Source organism: Muscardinus avellanarius (genome assembly GCF_963383645.1).
Source record: "Muscardinus avellanarius genome assembly, chromosome: 2".
Lineage (NCBI taxonomy): Eukaryota > Metazoa > Chordata > Mammalia > Rodentia > Gliridae > Muscardinus > Muscardinus avellanarius.
In genome coordinates, this window is record NC_137787.1 from 83,782,120 (window position 1) to 83,806,417 (window position 24,298).

General features: G+C 42.5%; 1 protein-coding gene across 1 annotated transcript in view; it reads left to right on the plus strand.

The window, feature by feature from the left end:
- The window catches only part of NMI (N-myc and STAT interactor), a gene marked incomplete at both ends in the record, with an annotated part of 99,455 nt that overhangs the window by 22,263 nt on the left and 52,894 nt on the right, over positions 1-24,298 (plus strand). The window contains one exon of the mRNA XM_080689394.1: positions 13,303-13,412. Within this exon, the coding sequence (XP_080545520.1) occupies positions 13,303-13,412 (110 nt within the window). The remainder of the gene's footprint in view (positions 1-13,302; positions 13,413-24,298) is intronic.

The window sequence follows — 24,298 nt, forward strand, 5'->3', positions numbered from 1 at the left end:
GCCACATAATTGTCAAAATGACCAATGTGGAAGCCAAGCAGAGAATCTTAAAGGCAACAAAAGTAAAGGGCCAAGTGACATTCAGAGGCAAACCAATTAGAATCACTCCAGACTTCCCAAACCAAGTTATGAGAGCCAGAAGGGCTTGGTGTAACATATTCCCAATTCTGAAAGAAAACAACTTCCAGCCAAAAATTTCCTACCCAGCAAAACTTTCTATCAAATTAGATGGAGAAATAAGAAGCTTCCATGACAAACAGAAACTGAAGGAATTTATGTCTTCAAAACCAGCACTAGAGAAAATACTCAAAGAGATTAACTACAAAGAAGAAATAGGTAACACACACCAGAACCAGAGAAACAAGATTTTCCATCCAACAGACAACTAAGATTGGTTATCTGTGGAGATTCATTATTTATGTTAGTCTTTTACCTATCTCTAAAGGGTATTGTTTGCCTTTATTGTTGTTAATTTTTAGGATTTCTAGTTGGAATATTAATATACCTTCAGATATAGCATTTGGAAGTATTTTATCCCATTCTATTAGTAACTGTTAACTCTGTTTACATTGTCTTTGGATATACAATATTTTTTTTTTTAGGGAGTTTGTATACTCCTCTGTTGCCTGTGCCATTGAAATCATAACCAAGAAATCACTGCCAATTTCAATGTTGTGAGGTTTAATGACCCAGATTTTCTCCTAAAAGTTTATAGTCTTAAGATTTATATTTAGGTCTATTATCTATTTTGAGTTAATATTTGTATATGGGATTAGGTAAGGGTCCAATTTTATTCTTTTCCATGTAATTATTATTTTTTAACAATATTTAGTTAAAAGATTAATATTTCCACCACCAAATGTTTGTGGAAACGTTGTCAAAAATAACTTGACAATATAGGGAAGAATTTAGCTCTAGGCTTTTATTTAACTCCAATGGTTTATATATCTGCCTTTAGAATAGTACTACACTGTTTCAATTATTGTAGCTTTATATGGTTTGAAATCAGAAAATATATATCTTCTAGCTTTGTTCTTTTTCAAGATCGTTTTGGGTACCTAGACTCCATATTCCATATTAGGATAGATTTTTTTCTGAAAAATAAATATATAAATATATGATAGTTTCACCTAAAAAATAGAAAAAAATATTCTCTGGTAAGAAAGAAAGCAAAAAGAAATATTGAAATGTTATCTTTAAGTCATCAAAAGCTTGGTATCAGACAAATGAAACTGTTATGTGAGATTATCATTTTTAATTTTAGATAAATTGCCATAATACTAGATGTCTACTACTAAGCCAAGCATGGGAGGGAGGGATAGGGAGAGAATGGGGTGGGGATTGGGTGGGGGCTGACTGGTAAAAGTGTGCATGTATGTCTACAAAAGTATGTATCCTACTATGATGTATGAATACAGTGCACCAATAAAAAAAAAGAAAAAAAAAGAATAAAAAATAGGGCAGGGGGTGTATCTCAAAGGTCAAATGCCTCTGGGTTCCATCCCCAGGCCCACAAAAAAAAAATAAGTAAGTAAGTAAATAAATAAATAAATAAATAAATAAAAAATAAAATGGGGAAAAAAAATAAAAAAAAAAATTTTTTTTTTTTGAAACAAGGTGTCACTAAGTTGCCGAGGACCAAAGTTGCTGAGGCTATCTGCAAACCTGGGATTCTCCTGTCTCAGTCTCCCAAGTACTGAGATGGTAGGTGTGTGCCACCATACCCTGATGTTTTTTGTTTTGTCTTTTTGTATGTGTGGGTGTGCGGTTAGGAAAAGTCATGATGCAGGCGAACATTGCTTAGCTCATCTCATTCTTTGATTTTCATTTCTGCAATCTGAATTTATTTATTTATTATTTATTTATTGGTGCTGGGGACAGAACCCAGGGGCCTTCTACCTCCAGGATAGACTCTCAGACCTATTTTATATTTTTATTTGGAAACAGGATCTCACTAAGTTGCGGAGAGCCTCACTAAGTAGCTGAGGCTGGCTTTGGACCTGTGCGATCCTCCTGTCTCAGCCTCTTGAACGCTGGGATTACAAGCGTGGGCCACCACATCCGGCTTTTCTTTTCTTTTTTTTTTTCCGGGTCTGGGGATGGAACGCAGAGGCGTTCCACTTCTGAGTTACAACTCCTGCCCTAGTTTTTATTCTTTATTTTGAAACAGGGTCTCACTGAGTTGCAAAGGGCCTAAGTAGCTGAGGCTGTCCATGAACCATGATCCTCCTGACTCAGCCTCCCAAATGCTGAAATTTCAAGAGTTCGCCAATACACCTGATTTATTCTTTATTTTGAAACAGGGTCTCCCTAAGTTGCAGAGTACCTTACAAGTTGCTGAGGCTGGCCTCGAACTTGCAATCCTCCTGTCTCAACCTCTCAAGTACTGAGATTACAAGTGTGTGCCCCATGCCTGGCAGCTACTTTGATTTTTTTTTTTGGGGGGGGGTCTGGGGATGGAACCCAGGGGCATTCGACTGCCGAGCTATATGCCCTGCTCTATTTTTTATTCTTTATTTTGAAACAGGGTCTCACTAAGTTGTGGAGGGCCTCACTAAGTAGCTGAGGCTGTTCCCATACTGCGATCCTCCGGTCTCAGCTGCCCGAAAGCTGGGATCACAAGTGTGCGCCACCACGTGTGGTTTACTTTTTTTTTTTTTTTTTTTTTTTTTTTTAGTGGTGCTGGGGATGGAACCCAGGGGCCTTCTACCTCTGGGCTACACTCCCAGACCTATTTTATATTTTTATTTGGAAACAGGGTCTCTTAAGTCAGCTGAGGCTGGCTTCGAACCTGTGTGATCCTCCTGTCTCAGCCTCCCAAGCACGGGGATTACAAGCATGCGCCACCACGCCCGGCTGGTTTACTTTAATAATGATTTTTTAGATGAAATGTTGAATGGTATCTTTTATATAGTAGTGGCTATTTGCTTTTGAAATAATTATATTTATGTATTATATATACTTATATATAATTAAGCTTATATATAAATGGTAGTGGCTATTTGGATTTGAAATAATCACATATATTTATTTTATATGTAATATAATTCATACACACACACACACACACACACACACACACATTTTTCTTTTTTGGAGTGCTGGAAATTGAATCTAGGATTTTCCACATGCCAGATGAGCACTCTGTCATCGAGCCACATCTGCAGACTCTGATATGATCACATTTTGAGGGCAGTCCAATTTTATTATCCTATTATGATGTACCTCACCCACCCAACCCATTACCCCATCCCAATCAGCACCTCTGGGGATTGTTTTGCAAAGTGTCTCACTGTGGTAATCAGATTGAATTATTTCATGGGAGACAAGATTAAGGCTCTAACATATTTCTGGAAATGGTAGCACAGGGCCAGTTCCTAAGAGTTAACTCTGCCCAGTCATACGACTTCTGAATTACACATCGCTACTATTAAGTCCAATAAAAAAAATTATTCTCAATGACGTATTGCTAATCTGGAGAAAATTTGAAAAGTCCCTGGGAGTCAGTGGAAAATTGTTATTTATGCTGATAAGATTTTATAGTACATTTTGTATATTTATTTCTTTAGCTTTTTTTTTTTTTTTTTTTGCTGGTCTGGGGATGGAACCCAGGGGCATTCGACCTCCAAGCTACACCCCCTGCCTTATTTTTTATTCTTTATTTTGAAACAGGGTCTCACTGAGTTGCAGAGGGCCTCACTAAGTAGCTGAGGCTGTCCGCGAACCGCGATCCTCCTGTCTCAGCCTCCTGAATGCTGGGATTACAAGCGTGCGCCACCACGCCTGGCTTTATTTTGTATATTTAGATTGAGGAATCTTATTGGAAAAGAAGAAAGAAACTTAGAAAATACAAAGTCTGTCAGTTTGTCAATGTTTTATTTCATGTTGATTGTTAATAGGTCTCCATTAATAACAATAAACAATAAAATTAATAGTGACAATAGATAAGATATATTGGGTATTTAAAACTTGACAGTTATCTAGCTACTCAGGAGGCTGAGGAAGGAGGATTTCAAGTTCAAGGCCAGTCTGGGAAATCTAATGACACCCTATCTCAGAATAAAAAGGGCCACTGGAATGGGGCTCAGTGTTTGCCTAACATATGCGAGCCCCTGGGTTCAATCACCAGCATGGATATGGGGGATGGTATAGGGTTGGGAGAGGAAAGGGGATAGCCATTATTCTAAATGTTAACACTGTGTGTGTGTGTGTGTGTGTGTGTGTGTGTGTGTGTGTGTGTGTGTGTGTTACTGGGAATGAACCCAGGGTCATTCTGTCTTTGAGTTACACCCCCAGTCCAATTTTTTACTCTTTATTTATTTTGGGGGGCCTGGGGATGAAACCCAGGGCCATTAGACCCCTGAGCTACACCCTCTGCCCTATTTTTTATTCTTTGTCTTGAAACAGGGTCTCACTAATTTGCAGATGGCCTCACCAAGTAGCTGAGGCTGTCCATGAACCGCAATCCTCCTGTCTTAGCCTCCAGAATGCTGGGATTACAAGCATGTGCCTCCAAGCCCAGCTTTACTCTTTATTTTGAAACAGTGTCTCACTGAGTTGCAAAGGGCCTCACTGAGTAGCTGAGGCTGTCCTCAACCTCAATCCTCCTGTCTCAACCTCCAGAATGCTGGGATTACAAACTTGTGCCACCACGCTCGGCTTATTTTTCTGTTTTGAAAGAGTTTTGCTAAGTTGCTGAGCGTCTCACTAAATTGTGAAGGCTGGCTTCCAACCTGATCCTTGATGAGATTATTGATAGTGTGGGTAAATATAGAATTCTCAGAAACAACCCTCCTCAAAATTGCAATGACATTGCTTCATTGCCTCTAGCTTCTTATGCTGTTATTAAGTCTGGTCATGTCTTTCTTTCTCTTTCTTTCCTTCTTTTCTTTTCTTTTCTTTTCTTTCTCTCAGCACTAGGGATTACACCCAGGCTTCAAGCATGAGTGCTGTACCACTGAGTCACATCTCCAGCCCTGGTTGGTTGTGGTAACACAAGCCTGTAATCACAGTAGCTAGGAGACTGAGACAGGAGGATAGTAAGTTTGAGGTCTGCCTCAGCAATTCCTCCTCCTCCTCCTCCTCCTCTTCTCCTCCTCCTCCTCCTCCTCCTCCTCCTCCTCCTCCTCCTCCTCCTCCTCCTCCTCCTTCTCCTCCTTCTCCTTCTTTTGGTACTAGGGATTGAAACCAGGAGCATTCTACCTCCAAGGTACATCCCCAGCCCAATTTTATCTTTTCTTTTGAAACAGTCTGTCTAGATTGCTGAGAGCCTTGCTATTTGCTGAGGCTGTCTTTGAACCTTATGAACCTTCTGTCTCAGCCTCCTAAGTACCTGGATTACAGGTTTGAGCTACTGTACCCAGCTGAATAAACCATTTTAAAAGTAGATATTTAGCCAGGCGTGGTGGCACACGCTTGTAATCCCCGCACTTGGGAGGCTGAGACAGGAGGATAGCACGGGTTCGAAGCCAGCCTCAGCTACTTAGTGAGGCTCTCAGAAACTTAATGAGACCCTGTTTCCAAATAAAAATATAAAATAGGTCTGGGAGTATAGCCCAGATGCAGAAGGCCTCTGGGTTCCACCCCTAGTACCAAAAAAAAAAAAAAAAAGATATTTACATTTAGCTGGGCATGGTGGCCCATGCTTGTAATCCCAGCATTTGGGAGGTGGAGATCAGAGGAGGATCCTGGATTGCGGACAGTCTCAGCTGCTTAGTGAAGCCCTTCACAACTCAGTGAGACCCTGTTTCAAAAAAAAAAAAAAAAAAAAAAAAGACTAAAAAATAGGGCCAGGGGAGTAGCTTAGAGGTAGAACGCCCCTGGGTTCTATCCCAAGTACCACATTTTTTTTTCTTTGAGGCATTGGGGATGGAACCCAGGGGCATTCTACCTCCATGTTATACCCTCAGCCCTATTTCTTATTCTTTATTTTGAAACAAGGTCTCACTGAGTTGCAAAGGGCCTCACTAAGTAGCTGAGGCTGTCTGTGATCTGCAATCCTCCTGTCTCAGCCTCCCAAATGCTGGGATTACAAGTGTGAGCCACCACACTTGGCTGTATAAGACCCCTTTGACTACACTTTTTTTTCCCCTATACTGCGGATTCAGCCCAGGAGCATTCAACTTCCAAGCTATAGCGCCAGCCCTATTTCATTTTTATTTTGAACCAGGGTCTTGCTATGGTGCTATGGTGCTGAGAGTTTCACTGATTCTCTTGTCTCAGCCTCTCAAGTACTGGGATTACAGGCATATGCCACCATACCTGACCCCTCCTTTAAGATTTCCTTTCTTCTTCCCTTTCCTTCCTTCCTTCCTTCCTTCCTTCCTTCCTTCCTTCCTTCCTTCCTCCCTCCCTCCCTCCCTCCCTCCCTCCCTTCCTTCCTTCCTTCCTTCCTTCCTTCCTTCCTTCCTTCCTTCCCAGGGGCATTGTATCTCTGAACAACCCCTAGTCCTTTTTTATTTTGAAACAGTGTTACTAAGTTGCTAAGGCTGGCTTCTCACTTGGAATCTTCCTGTCACGGCCTCCCAAGTACAGGGATTACAGACGTGCACCACCACACCCAGCTTTCATCATCTTTATTCATATTAAATACTTTCTGAATTCTGATAACTCATGGGTATTTACTCACATTTAAAAATTGGGAGTAAAACATGATTGAAAGTGCCAAGTGCGTGGTTGAGTGTTGTTGCCTGTGACCTTCTTTTAGGGTGATTTGGGGTGGGCTGAACCATTGGGAAACTCTCAATGTACTGTTTGTGTGTCTGATCCCTTGGGCTGGTCCTGAATCTTCCAGTGCCTTGCTTGGAAGGTAGTGTACTTGCTTAGAAGGCTATGTACTTGCTTGGAAGGTAGTTCCTTGCTTGGAAGTGCTTTGCTCGACTGCTAGGTCCTGAGAGCTTTGTGGGGGAAGAAGGCCAGGCCTCAGCACTCATTATGAAAATATTCACTGAATCTCGTGTTTTGACAACATTAGCTCCATACTCTATTGTCACAGATATGTATTATATCCAGGGACACCCCCCCCCTATTGTATTCCCTTCAAAAGAAAAACAAAAACTCTCTAGTTTTCTTTAGGGATAGGAGAAGTGTATTGATCAATCCAGACTCAGAAACTGGCAGAAAACGAAATGTATTTGTAATTCAGAAAACACAGGTTCAAATAGATCTAAATCTGTACTCCGAAGAAAGCAGGGAAACTGGGACCTTATATTGAGCAAATAGTGGTGATTTGTTTTAGAGCAGTAGGTGTTATTTGTGGGGAAACTTCTGTTGAAGTTGAGAACAAGTGCTGCGTGAGAGGGGCTATGTGACCAATAGAAGAAAAGGAAAAGAATGTTTATAATTAACAAAAATGTCCACAAAAGTTCAGTGGTGTGTGTGTGTGTGTGTGTGTGTGTGTGTGTGTGTGTGTTACTGTGAATTGAACCCAGAGGCATTCTACCTCTGAGCTACACCTCCAGCCTGATTTTTTTATACGGACGAACCTGCAGAGGGCCTTGCGAAATTGCAGAGACTGGCTTAGAACCTGTGATCGCCCTGTCTCAGCCTCTGAAATACTCTGGGAGTACAAGTGTGTGCCACCACACCCGGCTTTGTACTGGAGATTGAACCCAGGGGCATTCTACTTCTAAGCTTCACCTCTATTTTTTTTAAAATTTTTGTTTATTTGGAAACATCTCTGTTTTTTTTTATTATTTTTTAAATTTTGAAACAGAGTCTCACTAAGTTGCTGAGGCTGGCCTCAAACCTCCAATCCTTTTATCCCAGCCTCTCAAATACTGGCATTACAGATGTGGGCTGCCACATCTGACTTTTTCAATAACCTCTCGATGTCCCTCTTGAGTCTCTGGCATGATGCAATGCTCTGTTCTAGATGCCTGCCATTTGAAGGTGACCAAAGTTTACACCCCTAGGCAGTAACTGGCATCACCCACAAGTCCTGCTTCCTAATGGCCTCCCAACTCCATTTTGGGAGGCTCTTCCAATGTTGTTTTTATTTCCCAAAGGACAGTACCCAAACTGGTTAGATTTGGGATCTGGGTCTAGGAGTTCTTAGGACTCAAGAGACTTTTTTTTTTTTGGTGGTACTGGGGGTGGAACTCAGGGGCTTTCTACCTCTGGGCTATACTACCAGACCTATTTTATACTTATTTGGAAACAGGGTCTCACTAAGTTGCTGAGAGCCTCACTAAGTAGCAGCTGAGGCTGACTTCGAACCTGTGTGATCCTCCTGTCTCACCCTCCCAAGCGCGGGGATTACAAGCGTGCACCACCATGCCTGGCTCTCAAGAGACTTTCAACCCATCCTCACATTTAACCACTACTTGGCGGTATGGCACTCTCCGTGCCTGAATATTTTTCTTTTTCTCTCTGGCACAAGATATTTACTTTGCTTAGACCATGCCACCACTAAAATAGGATCTAGCTCTTTTTCCTGCTAGGATAGCTGTTAATTTCACATCTGCTTTCTAGCTTCCAAAATCTTCATATTCAATTGAGATCTTTAGTAATATAATTATTTAGGGCCATTTTAGCAGGATTTCAGAAGGAAAAGGATATTAATATGTTTGTTAAAGCCACTACCTTTGCCTATAAGAGCTGGATGTAAATTCTTGTGGTTGATAAGAGTGATCCGAGCCAGGTGTGGTGGCACATGCTTGTATATCCAGTATTTGGGAAGGTGAAACAGGAGAATGGCAGGTTAACGGCCAGCCTCAGCAACTTAGTGAGACCTTTAGCAATTTAGGCAGATCGTGTCTCAAAATAAAAAATAAAAAAAGAGCTGTAGGTCAGACGTAGAATGCCCCTGAATTCAATCCTCAGTGCTGCCACTGAATAAAAAAAGGGAGATTCGCATCAGCTTTTTTTTGGGGGGGGGGGAGTGAACCCAGAGACATTCTACTTCCAAGCCATTCTACTTCCCCTGACTTTTTTTTTGAAACAGGGTCTTGCTAAGTTATTACATGCTGTCCTCAAACCTGTGGTCCTCCTGTCTCAGCCTCCCAAATACTGTTATTACAGGCATGCACCACCACCACACGGACTCACCTTGGACTTGACAGATTCAGCTGACAGTGACCTTGGGTCACTCCTCAGTACTTTGTCATGCAAGGGAAGGAAGGTTGTGGGAACAGATGGAAGCCACATTTATCGAAGAGACCTTGATGTCCTTTTGGGTGTCTGTTGCCTAGGTTTCTTGTTTGACCCGATCATGCATCTTTCCTGAGATTGTTTGTTTCTTAAGCCTGCCCATCTGGACTTTCACTAACTTAGCTCTGATGTTCTAATCAATTCCCCTTTTATTTAAAAGAGCCATCCATGTTTCAGTTGCTTGCAAACAAAAGCCAGAACGGAGAGGCACTGCAGCCAGAGGAAGGCAGTTTGCAAGGGCACCGGAGGCTGGGATCAAAAGACGAAAGTCCACAGGTGTGCAGAAATAAACACAAAGGGCCTGCCCCCTTAGGAGCTGGCTTCCAGTATGCTCTGCCTATGAAAACAATGGTGGACTCTTTTGATCTCTCCTGCTTACAGTCTAAGAGTAGGGCAAAGGCCCGTTTTCAGGCCTTTGCAATCTCACGTCTGTCCTACCAGAGCCAAACAGAATGACTCACTAATGAGGACCAGATTTGCCTTTGTTTAAAATGCCAAGAGAGTTGTTTAGAAATATTTGGGAACAATCCCCGAAAAACAACACAAATCTAAAAGAGTCCAATAAATTGGGTGAGAAATAATTTATTTGGGCTCCCAATATTATACCACGCCTATGAACTCAGTTAAACCAAATAAATTTAATTCATTTTTGGCCCAATAGTGAGACACTTACTTGTTGTTGGCAGCAATCTAATCACGCACACACACACACACACACACACACACACACACTCACATACACACACACCATATCTTAAAATATAAGTACTAAAAGCCGGGCATGGTGGCGCACGCTTGTAATCCCAGCATTCGGGAGGCTAAGACCAGAGGATCACGGTTTGTGGACAGCCTCAGCTACTTAGTGAGGCCCTCCGCAACTTAGTGAGACCCTGTTTCAAAATATAGAGTAAAAAAATAGGGCAGGGGTCAAATGCCCCTGGGTTCCATCCCCAGACCCGCAAGGAAAAAAAAAAAACATTATATATATATATATATATATATATATATATATATATAAGCCGGGCGTGGTGGCACAGGTTTGTAGTCCCCGTGCTTGGGAGGTGGAGACAGGAGGATCACGCAGGTTCAAAGCCAGCCTTGCTGGCTTAAGAGACCCTGTTTCAAATAAAAAGTATTAAGTGGGTCTGGGAGTGTAGCCCGGAGGTAGAAGGGTTCCATCCCCAATACCACCACCACCAAAAACAAAACAAAACAAAACAAAAAAACCATGAAGGTTATGTGTACCCCTGTAATCCCAGTATTTGGGTTGCTGAGACAGATAGATTGAAAAGTGTTAGTGAGATTCTCAGCAGTTTAGCAAAACCCTGTTTAAAAACAGAAAATTTAAAAAGGGCTAGGAGTATAGCTTGGAGATAGTGGGTTCAATCCCCACTACCAAAAAAGAAGAAGAAGAAGAAAAAGGAAGAACTGAAACAATTTGAATATAAAAATAATTTTGAGTGAAGCGTTGTAGCACACGTCTTTAATCCCTGTACTTGGGAGGCTGAGACAGAAGGATCACAGATTTGCACCCATCCTCTACTTAGTGAGGCCCTCCACTCTTCGTGAGACTGTGTTTCAAAATAAAGGATAAAAATAGGGCTTGCGGTATAGCTCAGAGGTAGAATGCCCCTGGGTTCAATCTTCAGTTCTGAAAAAAAGAAAAAAAAATTGAGTGGGGCATGGCGTTGTAATCTCAACACTTGAGAGGCTGAGATAGGAGGATCACAGGTTTGAGAACAGCTTTGACAATGTATCAAGACTCTCAGCAACCTAGCAAAACCCTTATTTCAAATTAAAAAATAAAATTAAAATAGGGCTGGGGGTGTAACTCACAGGTAGAGTTAAACCCCAGTGCCAAAAACAAAACAAAACAAAAATAATTTTGAATATAGAAACATATAAGGTAAGACCAGAAAAACCTCTTCTCCTCTTCTCTAATCCTTATTCCACCCAACCTACCTATTCTCCTCTCATTCCCTATAGATAGATGTGTGTGTTCTTCCATACTGGGTTGTGACTTTTTATCCTTAAGTAGCTAGTCACACATTTATAGATCTTTATTTTTACATGTCTGTGGTCTTATTATACATGTTACTCTGTGACATGTGTTTTTATTTATCCAGTATAGCACGGAGACCTTTTCATATCTATACATATACACTCCCTTCACTTTATTTATTAATGTTTATTAATTATAATATTGGTTATAATTATAATTAATTGATTATTAATGTTTTGGATTGATCATATTTTTCATATCATTTGATTGAATAATGTATTAATAGTCAGACGCTTTTGTTATACACAGTAGAAGTCTTCAAACACAGACTCTATATGCCTTAATTCAAGAGGGAATATAAAAAACCTGATGGCTTACTAAAGCTTTTAAAGTGCTTGCTTGCAAAGGAGTCCATAAACGCTAGCCATTCTAGAGCTGGTGTCTTTTCATATCTATTTTAGAATATAGTTATGTAGATCTACATATAGTCTCATGTTAAAATTAAAATTAAATATATGTCACTTCAAAGTGCTATCTGGAGAATGTAACCTCAGAAATTCTTTTTTTTTTTTTTTTTTTTTGGTGGGGATGGAACCCTTCTACCTCCAGGCTACCCTCCCAGACCTATTTTATATTTTTTATTTGGAAACAGGGTTTCTTAAGCCAGTGGATCTGGCTTCGAACCTGCATGATCCTCCTGTCTCTGCCTCCCAAGCGCAGGGATTGCAAGCGTGCGCCACCACACCCGGCTAGTTTGAAATAGGGTCTAACTAGGTTGCTAAGTGTCTCAGAACATTGCTGAGGCTGTCCTCAAACCTGCAATCTTCCCAGGCCCCCAAGTACTGGAATTATAGGTATGTGCCATCATACATTACTCATTTGTCTTTTTGTCTGTGAGTGTGTGTGGTACTGGGGATGGAACCCAAGGACATTTTACCTCCAGGTTATACCCCCAGCCCTAATTTTTATTCTTTATTTTGAAACAGGGTCTCACTAAGTTGTCGAGGGTCTCACCAAGTAGCTGAGGCTGGCCATGAATCTGCAATCCTGTTTCAGCCTCCCAAATACTGGGATTACAAGTGTACACCACTATGCCCAGCTTCATTTGTCTATTTTTTTTTAAATGGTACTAGAGATTGAACCCATGGACATTCTACCTTCAAGTTACACCCCAGCCCTATTTTATTTTTATCTTGAAAGAGGGTCTTGCTAGGTTGATGAGAGTCTCACTACTTGCTGAAGTTGTCCTCCAACCTGCCATCCTCCCATCTCAGCCTCCCAAATACTGGGACTACAAGTGTATATGCCACCACGCCCAGCTTCATGTGTCTTTCTACATTGTTTAAAGATATATAGTGCAAGTCAAGTGAATGCACAAGGTTGGCACTGATGGACAGGGATTGAATCCTTCCTTTGGTTCAATTGATTTTGCTTGAGCTGCTCATAGAACTCAGGGAAACACATTTCTAGTTTAACATAAAAGATACTATGAAGGAGGCCAGGCGTGGTGGCGCACGCTTGTAATCCCCACGCTTGGGAGGCTGAGACAGGAGGATCGCACAGGTTCGAAGCCAGTTTCAGCTACTTAGTGAGGCTCTCAGCAAGTTACTGAGACCCAGTTTCCAAATAAATTATAAAATAAGGCTGGGAGTGTAGTCTGGAGGTTGAAAGCCCCTGGGTTCCAACCCCCAGTACCAGACACACACAAAAAAGGATATTATGAAGGATAGAGAAGAGCTGGGTGGGGCAGGGTGAGGGAGAGGGGCGTAGAGCTTCTCTCTGGGCACGCCACCCCCTCAGGACCTCCATGTATTTAGCTTCCGGTAGCTCTTCCAATCCTGTCTTTTCGGGTTTTAATGGAGACTTCATTGCAAAGGCTTGATCACCATTAAAAGACTGGGCAGAGAAACCCAGCAGAGCCCGTCTGTTCAGATTCCTCCTGACTTCTGCAGCACTTCTGCCCCCAGGGTGTGGCACAGGGCCTTTGGGAAATGAGGAGGGTGTGAGACCTACTATGAGACGAGGTAGGTCAGTTATTTGTCAGGAACTGGGAGCAAAAGCCAAATTCCGTATCCTAATACCATAGACGGCTTTTGTGCAAGCCAGTGGCTGGTCATGTTCTAACTCTCATCCGCTTCCCACTTTCACAGACAACTTGTGGCTGTGATTTCTGGACGTTTGAAGGGTTTGGCAACCAACGCCATGTGCTTTTTGGCATTCCTTCTTCCAGCCCTTCTGCAAACATTTGGTTTCAGCTTCCGTGAGTCTGCTCGGTCACTTAGCGCGTCTGTTTTGCTACCATCTCTTGGCTGCTATAGCTCTTCTCCCGTGCCCTCAGTGCTTGTGAAGTTTTGAAGTTTTCCTTTTACGCTTTTATACAACCATCACTTCAGTGAGATTTGGGGTGCCAGTGAGGGTAAGTGGTGTCTTACTTTGCCATGTTTCTATGGCAGCTGAAATTTCCTGCCTTGTAATATAAATACAAATGGTGATTGCTTCCAAAGGACTCAACTCATGGATCATCTGTCTTCCCCAGTAGGCAGAAGACAGCTGTGGCGCTGTCTTCACTTGTTCTTCGCTATCTGTTCTCCTGTTTTTTGTTTCTTTTCAGTACTGAGGATGGAACTGAGGGGGATTCTACCTCTGATCCTACACCCCCTGCCCTATTTTTTATTGTTTATCTTGAAACAGGGTCTCACTAAGTTGAGGAGGGCCTCACTAAGTAGCTGGGGCTGTCTGCCAACCATGATCCCCCCGTCTCAGCCTCCCAAATGCCGGGATGACAAGTGTGCACCACCACGCCTGGCTGAGCTGGATTCTTGAAACTGAGACTGCTACATCCTTATGTTTGGAATGGGATGTGAGAGACAAATTAACTTTAACTTTTTGGGGGAAGGGTTGCTGGGGAATGAACCCCAGGAGCACTCTACCTTTGAGCTACATCTTCAACACACTGTTTTTTGTTTTTGTTTTTTTTTTTTTGCTTGGAAACAGGGTCTTGCTAAGTTGCTGAGAGCCTCTCTAAATTGTCGAGGTTGGCCTCAAACCTGCAATCCTCCTTTCTCAGTCACCCAAGTACTGGGATTATAAGCATGCGTCACCATGCCTGGAAACTTTAACTTCTATTTTGTACAAGTTCTTTTATTGCCAGACATGGTAGTGCACACTTGTAATCTTAATATTTGAGATGCTGAGACAGGAAGGTCACAAGTTTTTTTTGTTTGTTGTTTTTTTTTTTGTTGTTTTTTTGGTGGTTCTGAGGGTGGAACCCAGAGGCTTTCTACCTCTGGGCTATACTCCCAGACTTATTTTTGTATCTTATTTGGAAACAGGGTCTCACTAAGTTGCTGAGAGACTCACTAAGTAGCTGAGGCTGGCTTCGAACCTGTGCCATCCTCCTGTTTCAGCCTCCAAAGCTCAGGGATTACAAGTGTGCGCCACCACGCCCAGCCTTACATGTTAAATATACATATACATATAATGTTTAATAAAGAGAAAGCCTTTTTATGGCTCACAACAGAGATTCAAAATAATAAAAATAATATTTTATGTTGAGAAAGGTGAGAACTATGAGAACAGTGGTAAAAAGGAAGTGTGAAAAAAAGGAAGAAAGAAAAATTGTTAAGAATGCCTTTTTCCCATGAATGATTTTACTTTTCACTAAAATAAGACATTAATCTTTTAAGACTTAGGAAACAAAAATTTTCAACCTGTTTGCTTTCTATAAAGATCTCCTGTGTATTATGTGATCTTTTAATTTTTAAGTATGGAAATACTAGTGAGAAATATCATCAAGGTATACTTGGTGGTTGACTAATATTAGGCTTATTTTTATTACTAGTGAAAAATAGGGCCCCTTCTTTCCATTACTATATTTTGGTCAGACATGATATCATGCAGACCCATTACATTTTTTTCCTAAGGTTAAAAAAAAATATTAGTTTTTTGTTTTTTTTTTTTTTTGGTATGTGTGTGTGTGTCTGTGGTGCTAGGGATTGACCCCAGGGGCATTCTACTTCCAGACTACACACTCAGCCCTATTTTTACTTTTATTTGAAAACAGGTCTTACTAAATTGCCAAGAGCCTTGCTAAATTGCTGAGGCTGGCTTTGACCCTGTTATCCTCCTGTCTTAGCCTCTCAGTCTCCCAAGTACTGGGATTACAGGCGGGCACCACCATGTTTGGCTTTATTTTATTTATGTTAATTTTTATGATCTAGAAATGAGACTCAGGGGCATTCTACCACTGAGCTACACCCCTATTTTATTTTATTTTTAAATTTGGAAACAGGGTCTCACTAAGTTGCAGAGGGCCTCACTAAGTTTCCGAGGCTGGCCACAAACCTGAGATTCTTCTGTTTCAATCTCCCACGTACTGGGATTACAAATGCGCACCACCGCCGGGCGTGGTGGTGCACGCTTGAAATCCCCGTGCTTTGGGAGGCCGAGACAGGAGGATCGCACAGGTTCGAAGCCAGCCCCAGCTACTTAGTGAGGCTCTCAGCTACTTAGTGAGACTCTGTTTCCAAATAAAATATTAAAAAGGTCTGGGAGTATAGCCCGGAGGTAGAAAGCCTCTGGGTTCCATCCTCAGTACCACAAAAAAAAAAAAAAAAAAAATGTGCACCACTATGCCTGGATTATATTTTCTTTTGAAACAGGGTCTTTGAGAGTTTTGCTGAGTTCCTGAGACAGTCCTTGAACCTATGATCCTCCTTGCTCAGCTTCCCAAGTAGAATTATAAGCTTATAGGCCAGTACCACTATGCCCAACATTATTTTGAGACCTTTTCTTTGGTGTGTGGTACTGGGAATCGAACCCTGGGACATTCTACCTCTCAGCGACACCCCCAGCCCTATTTTAGCTTTGTCTTGACACAGGATCTTGCTAGGTTAATGAAAGTCTCACTGTTTTTTTGAGACTATCCTTGAACCTGCAATCCTCCTGTCTCAGCCTCCCGAGTACTGTGATTAGGGTGCCACCACGTCCAGGTAGGTCTTTAATACCTTTAGTAACTCTGTCTTACATTTTTTTTTTTTTTCTCACAGATCTAACATACAATCCTGTGAGTAAAGCAAAACCACAGAGTTATTCGATGGGGCGTTTCCTATAATGTGCTACTTACGGGAAAAGCCCCAGTGGGATAGACTTCAACTGATTGCATTTTTAATAGCTGTTCTCTGGTGATTCAGCATCTTCTCATTTATTCCTCCACCACGTCTAGGTTTTGGGGTTTCAGGAAGATGATGTTAGACTAATAAGCTTTCATTGTAATTGACTAAAAAAGTCAGAATGTTGATATTACTTGTGTTTTTAAGAAATAAGACTGGGTTACTTTATTTTTATTTATTTATTTTTGTGTGTCTGGGGATGGAACCCAGGGGCATTTGACCTCCGAGCTACACCCCAAGCCTATTTTTTATTCTTTATTTTGAAACATGGTTTCACTGAGTTGCTGAGGGCCTCACTAAGTAGCCAAAACTATCTGGGAACCATGATCCTTTGGTCTCAGCCTCTTGAATGCTGGGATTACAAGTGTGCGCCACCACGCCCAGCCATTTATTTATTTATTTATTTATTTATTTATTTATTTATTTATTTATTTAGCAGTACTAAGGACGGAACCCAGAGGCATTGTACTTCCCATTTATTATTCTTTATTTTTGAAACAGGGTCTCATTGAGTTGCAAAGGGCCTCACTAAGTAGCATAGGCTGTCTGAGAACCTCAATCCTCCTGTCTCAGCCTGGATTGCAAGCGTGGGCCTCCACATCTGGTTCTTAATTTATTACTTTGAAATAAAGTCTCTTAAACTGCTGAATATCTCACTCAGTTTCTGAGGCTGGCCTTGAACCTGCAATCCTCCTGTCTCAGCCTCCCAAGTACTAGGATTGCAAGCATGTGCCACCACACCCAGGTACATTTTGTTCTTTATAAATTACCTAGTTTGGATTTTTTTTTTTTTTTTGCAGTACTAGGCCCAGGGGCATTCTACCTCTGAGCTATGCCACCAGCCCTATTTTTTATTCTTTATTTTGAAACAGGGTCTCACTGAGTTACAAAGGGCCTCACTAAGTAGTAGCTGAAGCTGGCTGAGAACCTGTGATCCTCCTGTCTCAGCTTCCCAAATGCTGGAGTTACAAGTGCGCCACCACGCCCGGCTTCGAGTATTCTAATATAAATAGCACCAAACAGACTAAGACACTCGCCAAATCCTTAGGTTTAGGCATTGTTCTCATTTCCATTGCTGCAGATTAATTTTTCCTTCTTGGGGACTTTATTTACTTTTGTGGTTTGGGAGACCTAACCCAGGACCTCCCACATGCTAAGCAGGGCAGGCAACCTACTACTGAGCTACATTCCCAGCCCCTCAGATGTATTTCACAATGAATTTATTTTGCTCTGTCAGGAGATATGGGAATAAAGAGAACACAGGTGGACAAACCAGAACAGGCTTTTTAAGTGGAGTAAAGCCTGGGAGGGAGATGTACAGGAAAGAATCAGGAGCCCCTTCCTTATAGACTAGGGTTTTTTTATGGGGCATCAGGAGAGAGGGAGGGCAAAGCAGTCATGTATTCCTCCAATTGGTGCGCTTGGCACTGGGCCTGGGCAGGTAAATTTATGGGGCTGGGGAGGGGGTGGCAGGAAGCATTTCTCCTTACTTTCCCAGCCTGGAGTCTCTTGTTCTCGTCCTCTTCCGACCAGACCTCACAGTGCCCACATGCCCTATATGATCAAGTGAAATTCCTTGAGATTCATTTTTGTTGCTACAGGTATTGGTGCCCCCCCCCCTTTTTACTGATTTCATTTTATGGAACTATTACCATTTAATTAAATTAATTAATTTATTTTTTGTGGTACTAGGGGTGGAACCCAGGGGCTTTCTACCTCCAGGCTACACCCCCAGCCCTATTTTATAATTTATTTGGAAACAGGGTCTCACTAAGTTTCTGAGAGCCTCACTAAGTAGCTGAGGCTGGCTTCAAAACTGTGCGATCCTCCTGTCTCAGCCTCCCAAGCGCTGGGATTATAAGTGTGTGCCACCACGCCCAGCAAAACTAGTACCATTTTCAAGTCTATCTTTTGAAGCCAGGCATGGAGGTGCACACCTGTAATCCCAGTACTTGGGAGGCTGACACAGGAGAATTATAGGTTCAAGGCCAGTCTCAACTTAGCTAGGTTCTCAGCAACCTAGTGAGATCCTATTTCAAAACAAAAAATAAAAAAGACTTGGAGGATAGTTCAGCAATAGAATGCTGCTGGATTCAATCCCTAGCCCCCCCCCAATAATAATAAGTAAAAATATAAAATAAATAAAACTTATCTTCCTCTTGACAGCCATGGTTCCCAGTAATCCTCACCTCCTGGTATCATATTCTTGTGCAGTCCTCTCCCTTGGAGTAGTGACTTTATTATAATGAATATAAAATGCAATGATAGTTCATCCCAAGATATGGGTATAAAAGGCCTCTCTCTGTTTCTTTTATGTTTGCTCGGTTGAGGCAAGCTGCCATATTGCCAGCTGGGGCTTGGCAGGGTCCACGTGGTAGGACCCAAGGAAAACCTCAGCCAACAGCCCGTGAGGAACTCGGGCAAGAGCCCAGCAGCATGTGAGAACTGAGTCTTGCCAACAACCAGATGAGCAGGTCTTGAAGTGGCTCTTTCTCCTAGTAGAGCTGTGGGATGACTACAACCCAAGTCAAGATGTTTATTGAAATCTTTGAGAGAAGAGACCGCTTCTTTTTGCTGAGACGCTTCTTTTTTTGTGTCTGTGGTATGGAGAATTGAACTCAGGGGCGTTCTACCTCTGAGCTACACTCCCAGTTCTATTTTTTATACTTTATTTTGAAACAGTGTCTAAATTGTGGAGGGCCTTACTAAGTAGCTGAGGCTGGCTACTAATCCGGATCCTCCTGTCTCAGCTGCCCAAATGCTGGGATTACAAGCATCTAGCTAGCACCATGCCCAGATTTGTTGAGATCCTTAACCAACAGAAATTGAGAGACAAGTAATTTTTTTTTTTTTTTGCAGTACTGTGGATGGAACCCAGGGGCATTCTACCTCTGAGCTACACCCCCAGCCCTATTTTATTTTATTATTTATTTTGAAACAGGGTCTCACTGAGTTGCAAAGGACCTCACTAAGTAGCTGAGGCCAGTCTTCCTGTCTCAGCTTCCCAAATACTGGGATTATAAGCACGTGCCACCATGTCCGGCTAAGGAATGGTGTCATTCACTAAGTTTTTGGGTAGTCTATAATGTAGCAGTAACTCTTATAATAGACATGGGGGTTGTTTCCAAACTTTGGTTATTATATATAAGTCAGCTATGAATATTCTGTATAGTCCTTTTGTGAACATATGTTTTGTTTATTTATTCTATCCAAGAGTTACATCCCCCACCCTTTTTATTTTTTATTTTTAAACAGGGTCTTGCTAAGTGCAGAGACCTCAAACCTGTGATCTTTTTGTCTCAGTCCCCTAAATACTGGGATTACATGCATGCACCACTATACCTGGTGATTTTATTTGTAAATTTACTACTTATCTGGATGTGGTGGCACATGCTTTTAACACCAGTAGTTGGGGGGGGGCTGAGAAAGGAGGATTGCTGGTTCAAGGCCAGCCTCCACAACTTAGTAAGACCCTGTTCAAAATAAAAATGAAATCTAAGCATGGTGGTGCTATCTTGTAATCTTAGTATTTGGGTGGCTGAGACAGGAGGATCAAAGGTCAGCCTCCCAATTGGGTAGAATAGCCTCTGGGTTTACTCCCCAGTACCATACAAAAAGTAAAATAAAATAAAAAATAAAACATAAACTGGGTGTGATGGTGTACACCTGTAATCCCAGTACTTGGGAGGCTGAGATAGAGGAGAACAGGTTTGAAGACAATCTCTACAATTTACCAAGGCTCTCAGCAATTTAGTGAGACCTAGTTTCAAAATAATAGATAGAAAGTGGCTGAGAGTTATAGCTCGGAGGCAAAATGCTCCTGGGTTCAACTTCTAGGATCCCCCCCAAAATTAATCAATTAATTAAATTATTGTGGTGCTGGGATGGAACCCAGGGGCATTCTACCTCTGAGCTACACCCTCAGCCCTATTTTTTATTCTTTATTTTGAGACAGGTTCTAATTAAGTTGTGGAGGGCCTCACTAAGCTGAGGTTGGCTGCAAACCCGGATCCTCCTGCCTCAGTCTCCCATGTACTGGGATTATAAGCGTGCGCCACCACACCTGGCTTCAGCTGGAAGTGTTTGAAACTTTGAGGAGCGGTGCATGTTGGAGGAAGAATGTAATGGGGAGGAGGTCCCTGGGAGACTGTCTTTCCCTCTCCCAGTCCCTTTCTCTCTGCCTCCTGGCCACCACGAGGCGAGCAGTCTTGGTCCACCACGCGGTCCCCACTATGATGTTCTTTCTCACCAAAGGCCTGGGAACAATGGAGCTAAGCGATCATGAATCTCTAAAACTATTAGCCAAAATAAATCCTTCTTCCTTGTAAGTCGATTATCTCAGGTATTTTGTCACAATGATGGAAATTTAACTAACCTCATCCTCATGTAATTTGATCTTCTACTCAATTGAGACAGACTAGGAAGAGCCCAACCCTTCTTCCTCAAAGGTATTTTTCCTGCTGTATTTGTATTTCCTGCTCTGTGTGTGTGCGCGCGCGCGTGTGTGTGTGCACACACAGGTGATTAAACAAAAAAAATTTTTTTTTTTTTGCAGTACTGGGTGATTTTTGCAATGGCCAAAGCTGCCTGGGCTGGTGGGAGCAGGCGCTCTCATGCCAGGATGCTCAGCTGACCATCACTGCTGCCTCGGGATCCAGTCAGGCAGCCTCACTGAGCCTATGGGATACAATGCTGGTGGGGCGGGGATGGGGCCAGGGCACCTACAAGTCTGCAGAGAACTGCAGGCAGGGCTGGGATCACTGCAGTAGCAGCAGCTGCTGATCCAGGTGCGTGGCAACCGCTGAGGCTGTCATCATTACATGGCAACCACTGCTTCAGCTGCTACTGCTCTGGAAGCCAGCACGTTGGATGCTGCTGCTCCTGGTGCCCTGAGAGATGCTGCCTAGCACCGCCCCTTCTGGGCTACCGCAGCAGCCAGTGAACCTGCCATCACTGTGTGGCCACTGCTGCTTCTGCTGCAGCAGCTGCTTTGAACACCTGTGTGGCACAGCACTGCTGGCTTCCCTTTGGACTTGGTGGGGACTTTCCTATAGCTTCCTGGGGTGGCGGTGATGAGCACGTGCCCTTCCCCAAAATGGCCAAATACAGACCATCCTTGCACATGTGCATAGAGACCACCACAACTAGCAGGGTGTTGCAGAAATTCTATAGGTACGGCTAACTGTGCACCTGTGTGAGCCTGCTGCTTCTGCCTACCTAGGTTGTGCCTCTCTCATCCTCAGTCAGTCTGGGGATACTGTCCCATGCACTGCCTTCTTTGTGCTGCAGCATAAGCCCCAACAGAGACTCATTCAAGTCGATTTATGTTGCCCTTTTGTTATTTTTTTCTTCTTCTGATACTAGGGATTGACTCAGGAGAGACCTACCTCCAAGCAATACCCACAACCCAATTTTTTTTTTGAAGGTCTGGAACCCAGGGGTATTTGACCTATGAGCTAAACCCCCCTGCCCTATTTATTTATTGGTGGTACTGGGGGTGGAACCCAGGGACTTTCTACCTCTGGACTGTACTCTCAAACCTATTTTATATTTTATTTGGAAACAGGGTCTCACTAAGTTGCAGAGGACCTCACTAAGTAGCTGAGGCTCCTCTGGTCTCAGCCTCCGGAATGCTGGTATTACAAGCATGCGCCACAATGCTCGGCCCCCCAACCCATATTTATTTTGAAACAAGGTCTTGCTGAGTTGCTGAGGCTAACCTCTGCTGAGCTGCTGAGGCTAACCTCAAACCTGCAATCCTTTCGTCTCAGCCTCCCAAGTACTGGGCTTACAGGCATGCATCACCATACCCAGTGGTCTGTTTGTGATTTCTATCTTGAATTGAGCATGCCAACCTCAATGCTGCTGGCACCCAGGACCTCAAGTACTAAGCGCTGAGAGCTGAGACACTAAAAATAAAATAAAATAAAATAAAATAAAATAAAATAATAAAAAAGAGGGCTGGAGTAGAGCTCAGAGTTAGCTGCGCTTTGCCTTTTTGTGATTTCTATCCTAACTGAACCCTTGGCTGATTGATAACAAATTCATCAGGAATGGGAGTCAATTTCTCTACCTCCTGGAACTTGGTTTGGCTTTAATGACCACACTGTGAAGACACACCTTTTAGTCTGCTGAAAAATGATGGAGCAGAGCTAGTGGAGGCAGCAGGGAGGATCATGGAGTGCAATGATACAATAGGGAGGCGAGCAACGCTTTCCAAACATCACCAGCTGGCACTATGGTCTAGGCCGGCAGCCCAGAGCTTGTATAAGACCAGCAGAGCCACCAACCAGCACAATCAGAAGAAAAAATAAGTTATTGTGATTTAAATTCACTAAACAATAATAGAGTGGTTTTGGTTGGTTTGTTATGCAAAAATAGATAACTAAAACAGAAATTGAGATGCTGTTGCAATAAAAATAGAATCCTAGCTTGTAATCCCAGTATTTAGGCCGTGGAGATGTGAGGATTGCAGGTTCGAAGCCAGCCTCAGCAATGTAGTGAGACTCTCAGTAACCCAGGAGTCCCTGTTTCAAAATAACAACAACAAAAAAGGCATAGGGGTGTAGCTTGGAGGTAGAATGCCCTTGAGTTCAATCCCCAGTACTCTCCCCCAACACACATGCAAAAAGTTAATCAATCCTTAGCTTTGAGATCCTGTAACTAAATCATGGTACCTTTTCCAATTTCCCAGATCAAATAATTAGGATAAGCCTTTAAGAAGAAGGAAAAAGAAATTTATTGATTTGTTAGAAAATTGGAGAATCCAGTAAACTTCAGTGTTCAGGAACAAGCCTTGAATTTTCCCAGAACAAAGGAATCAAGTCCCTTTGCAGAGTTAGCCCTTAGCCGGGTGTGACGGTGCCCACCTGTAATCTCAGTACTTGAGAGGCTGAGACAGGAGGATCATCGTCTTGAGAACACCCTCAGCAATGTAACTGAGGCTTTCAGCAACTTAGCAAGACCTGCTTTCAAAAAAATAAAAAATAATAAAATAAGTGAAAGAGGGCTGGAAGTGTAGCTCAGAGTTAGCTCTTCAAGTTCATGCTGGTATCTTATCAGAAAGGACACAATTCATGTCTAAGTCATCCTTGAGTCAGTTCTCATTCAGATTCGTAGGCCAGGGTCATGCTGGTGTATTATCAGAAGGGACACAGTTCATGTTTGAGTCTTCCTTGAGTCAGTTCTTATTCAGATTCTCAGGCGCCAGGTCTCCTTCCTCTAGTAAATGGATAAGGACATTCTATTTGTTAACAATTAAGGGGTGACGGAATGGGGGAAGAGGAAAAATGTCAGCTCTGAAAATGGGCCATCTGTTAGTTGCCGGGGTCAGTAGCGGGTCCCTGTTGCAATCAGACAGTGGGCAGAGGCTGGAAGGCTAACAAGGAGACTGTAAGCGGAGCCTGGAAGAGCAGTGAGGATAATTGCTGTTAGGACTAGAAAAAGGGCAACTGGTTTAATGTCCTTGAAGAACATGTGAAACCGTCACCTGCTGTAACTTGGGGAAAAAATGTACCTAATAAATTATAATCAGCTAATGAGATCATAAAGGTGCCAAATGGCTTTCTTTTGACTTTGAAAGGAAACCATTAAGAAAGAAAGAAGGGCCGGGTGTGGTGGCACACGCTTGTAATCCTCATGCTTGGGAGGCTGAGACAGGAGGATCGCACAGACTCGAAGCCAGGCTTGCTACTTAGTGAGGCTCTCAGCAACTTAGTGAGACCCTGTTTCCAAATAAAATATAAAAAGTATAGCTCGGCGGTAGAAAGCCTCTGGGTACCCCTAGTACCACAAAAAAAAAAAAAAAGAAAGAAAGAAAGAAAGAAAGAAAGAAAGAAAGAAAAGAAAGAAAAAGAAAAAGAAAAAGAAAGAAAGGAAGGAAGGAAGGAAGGAAGGAAGGACCAGGGAAGAATCTGTTTTCTTTGTAAGCAGGATGCAGAGGAGATATGAGAATTCCAAGAATTATGGTTGGAAA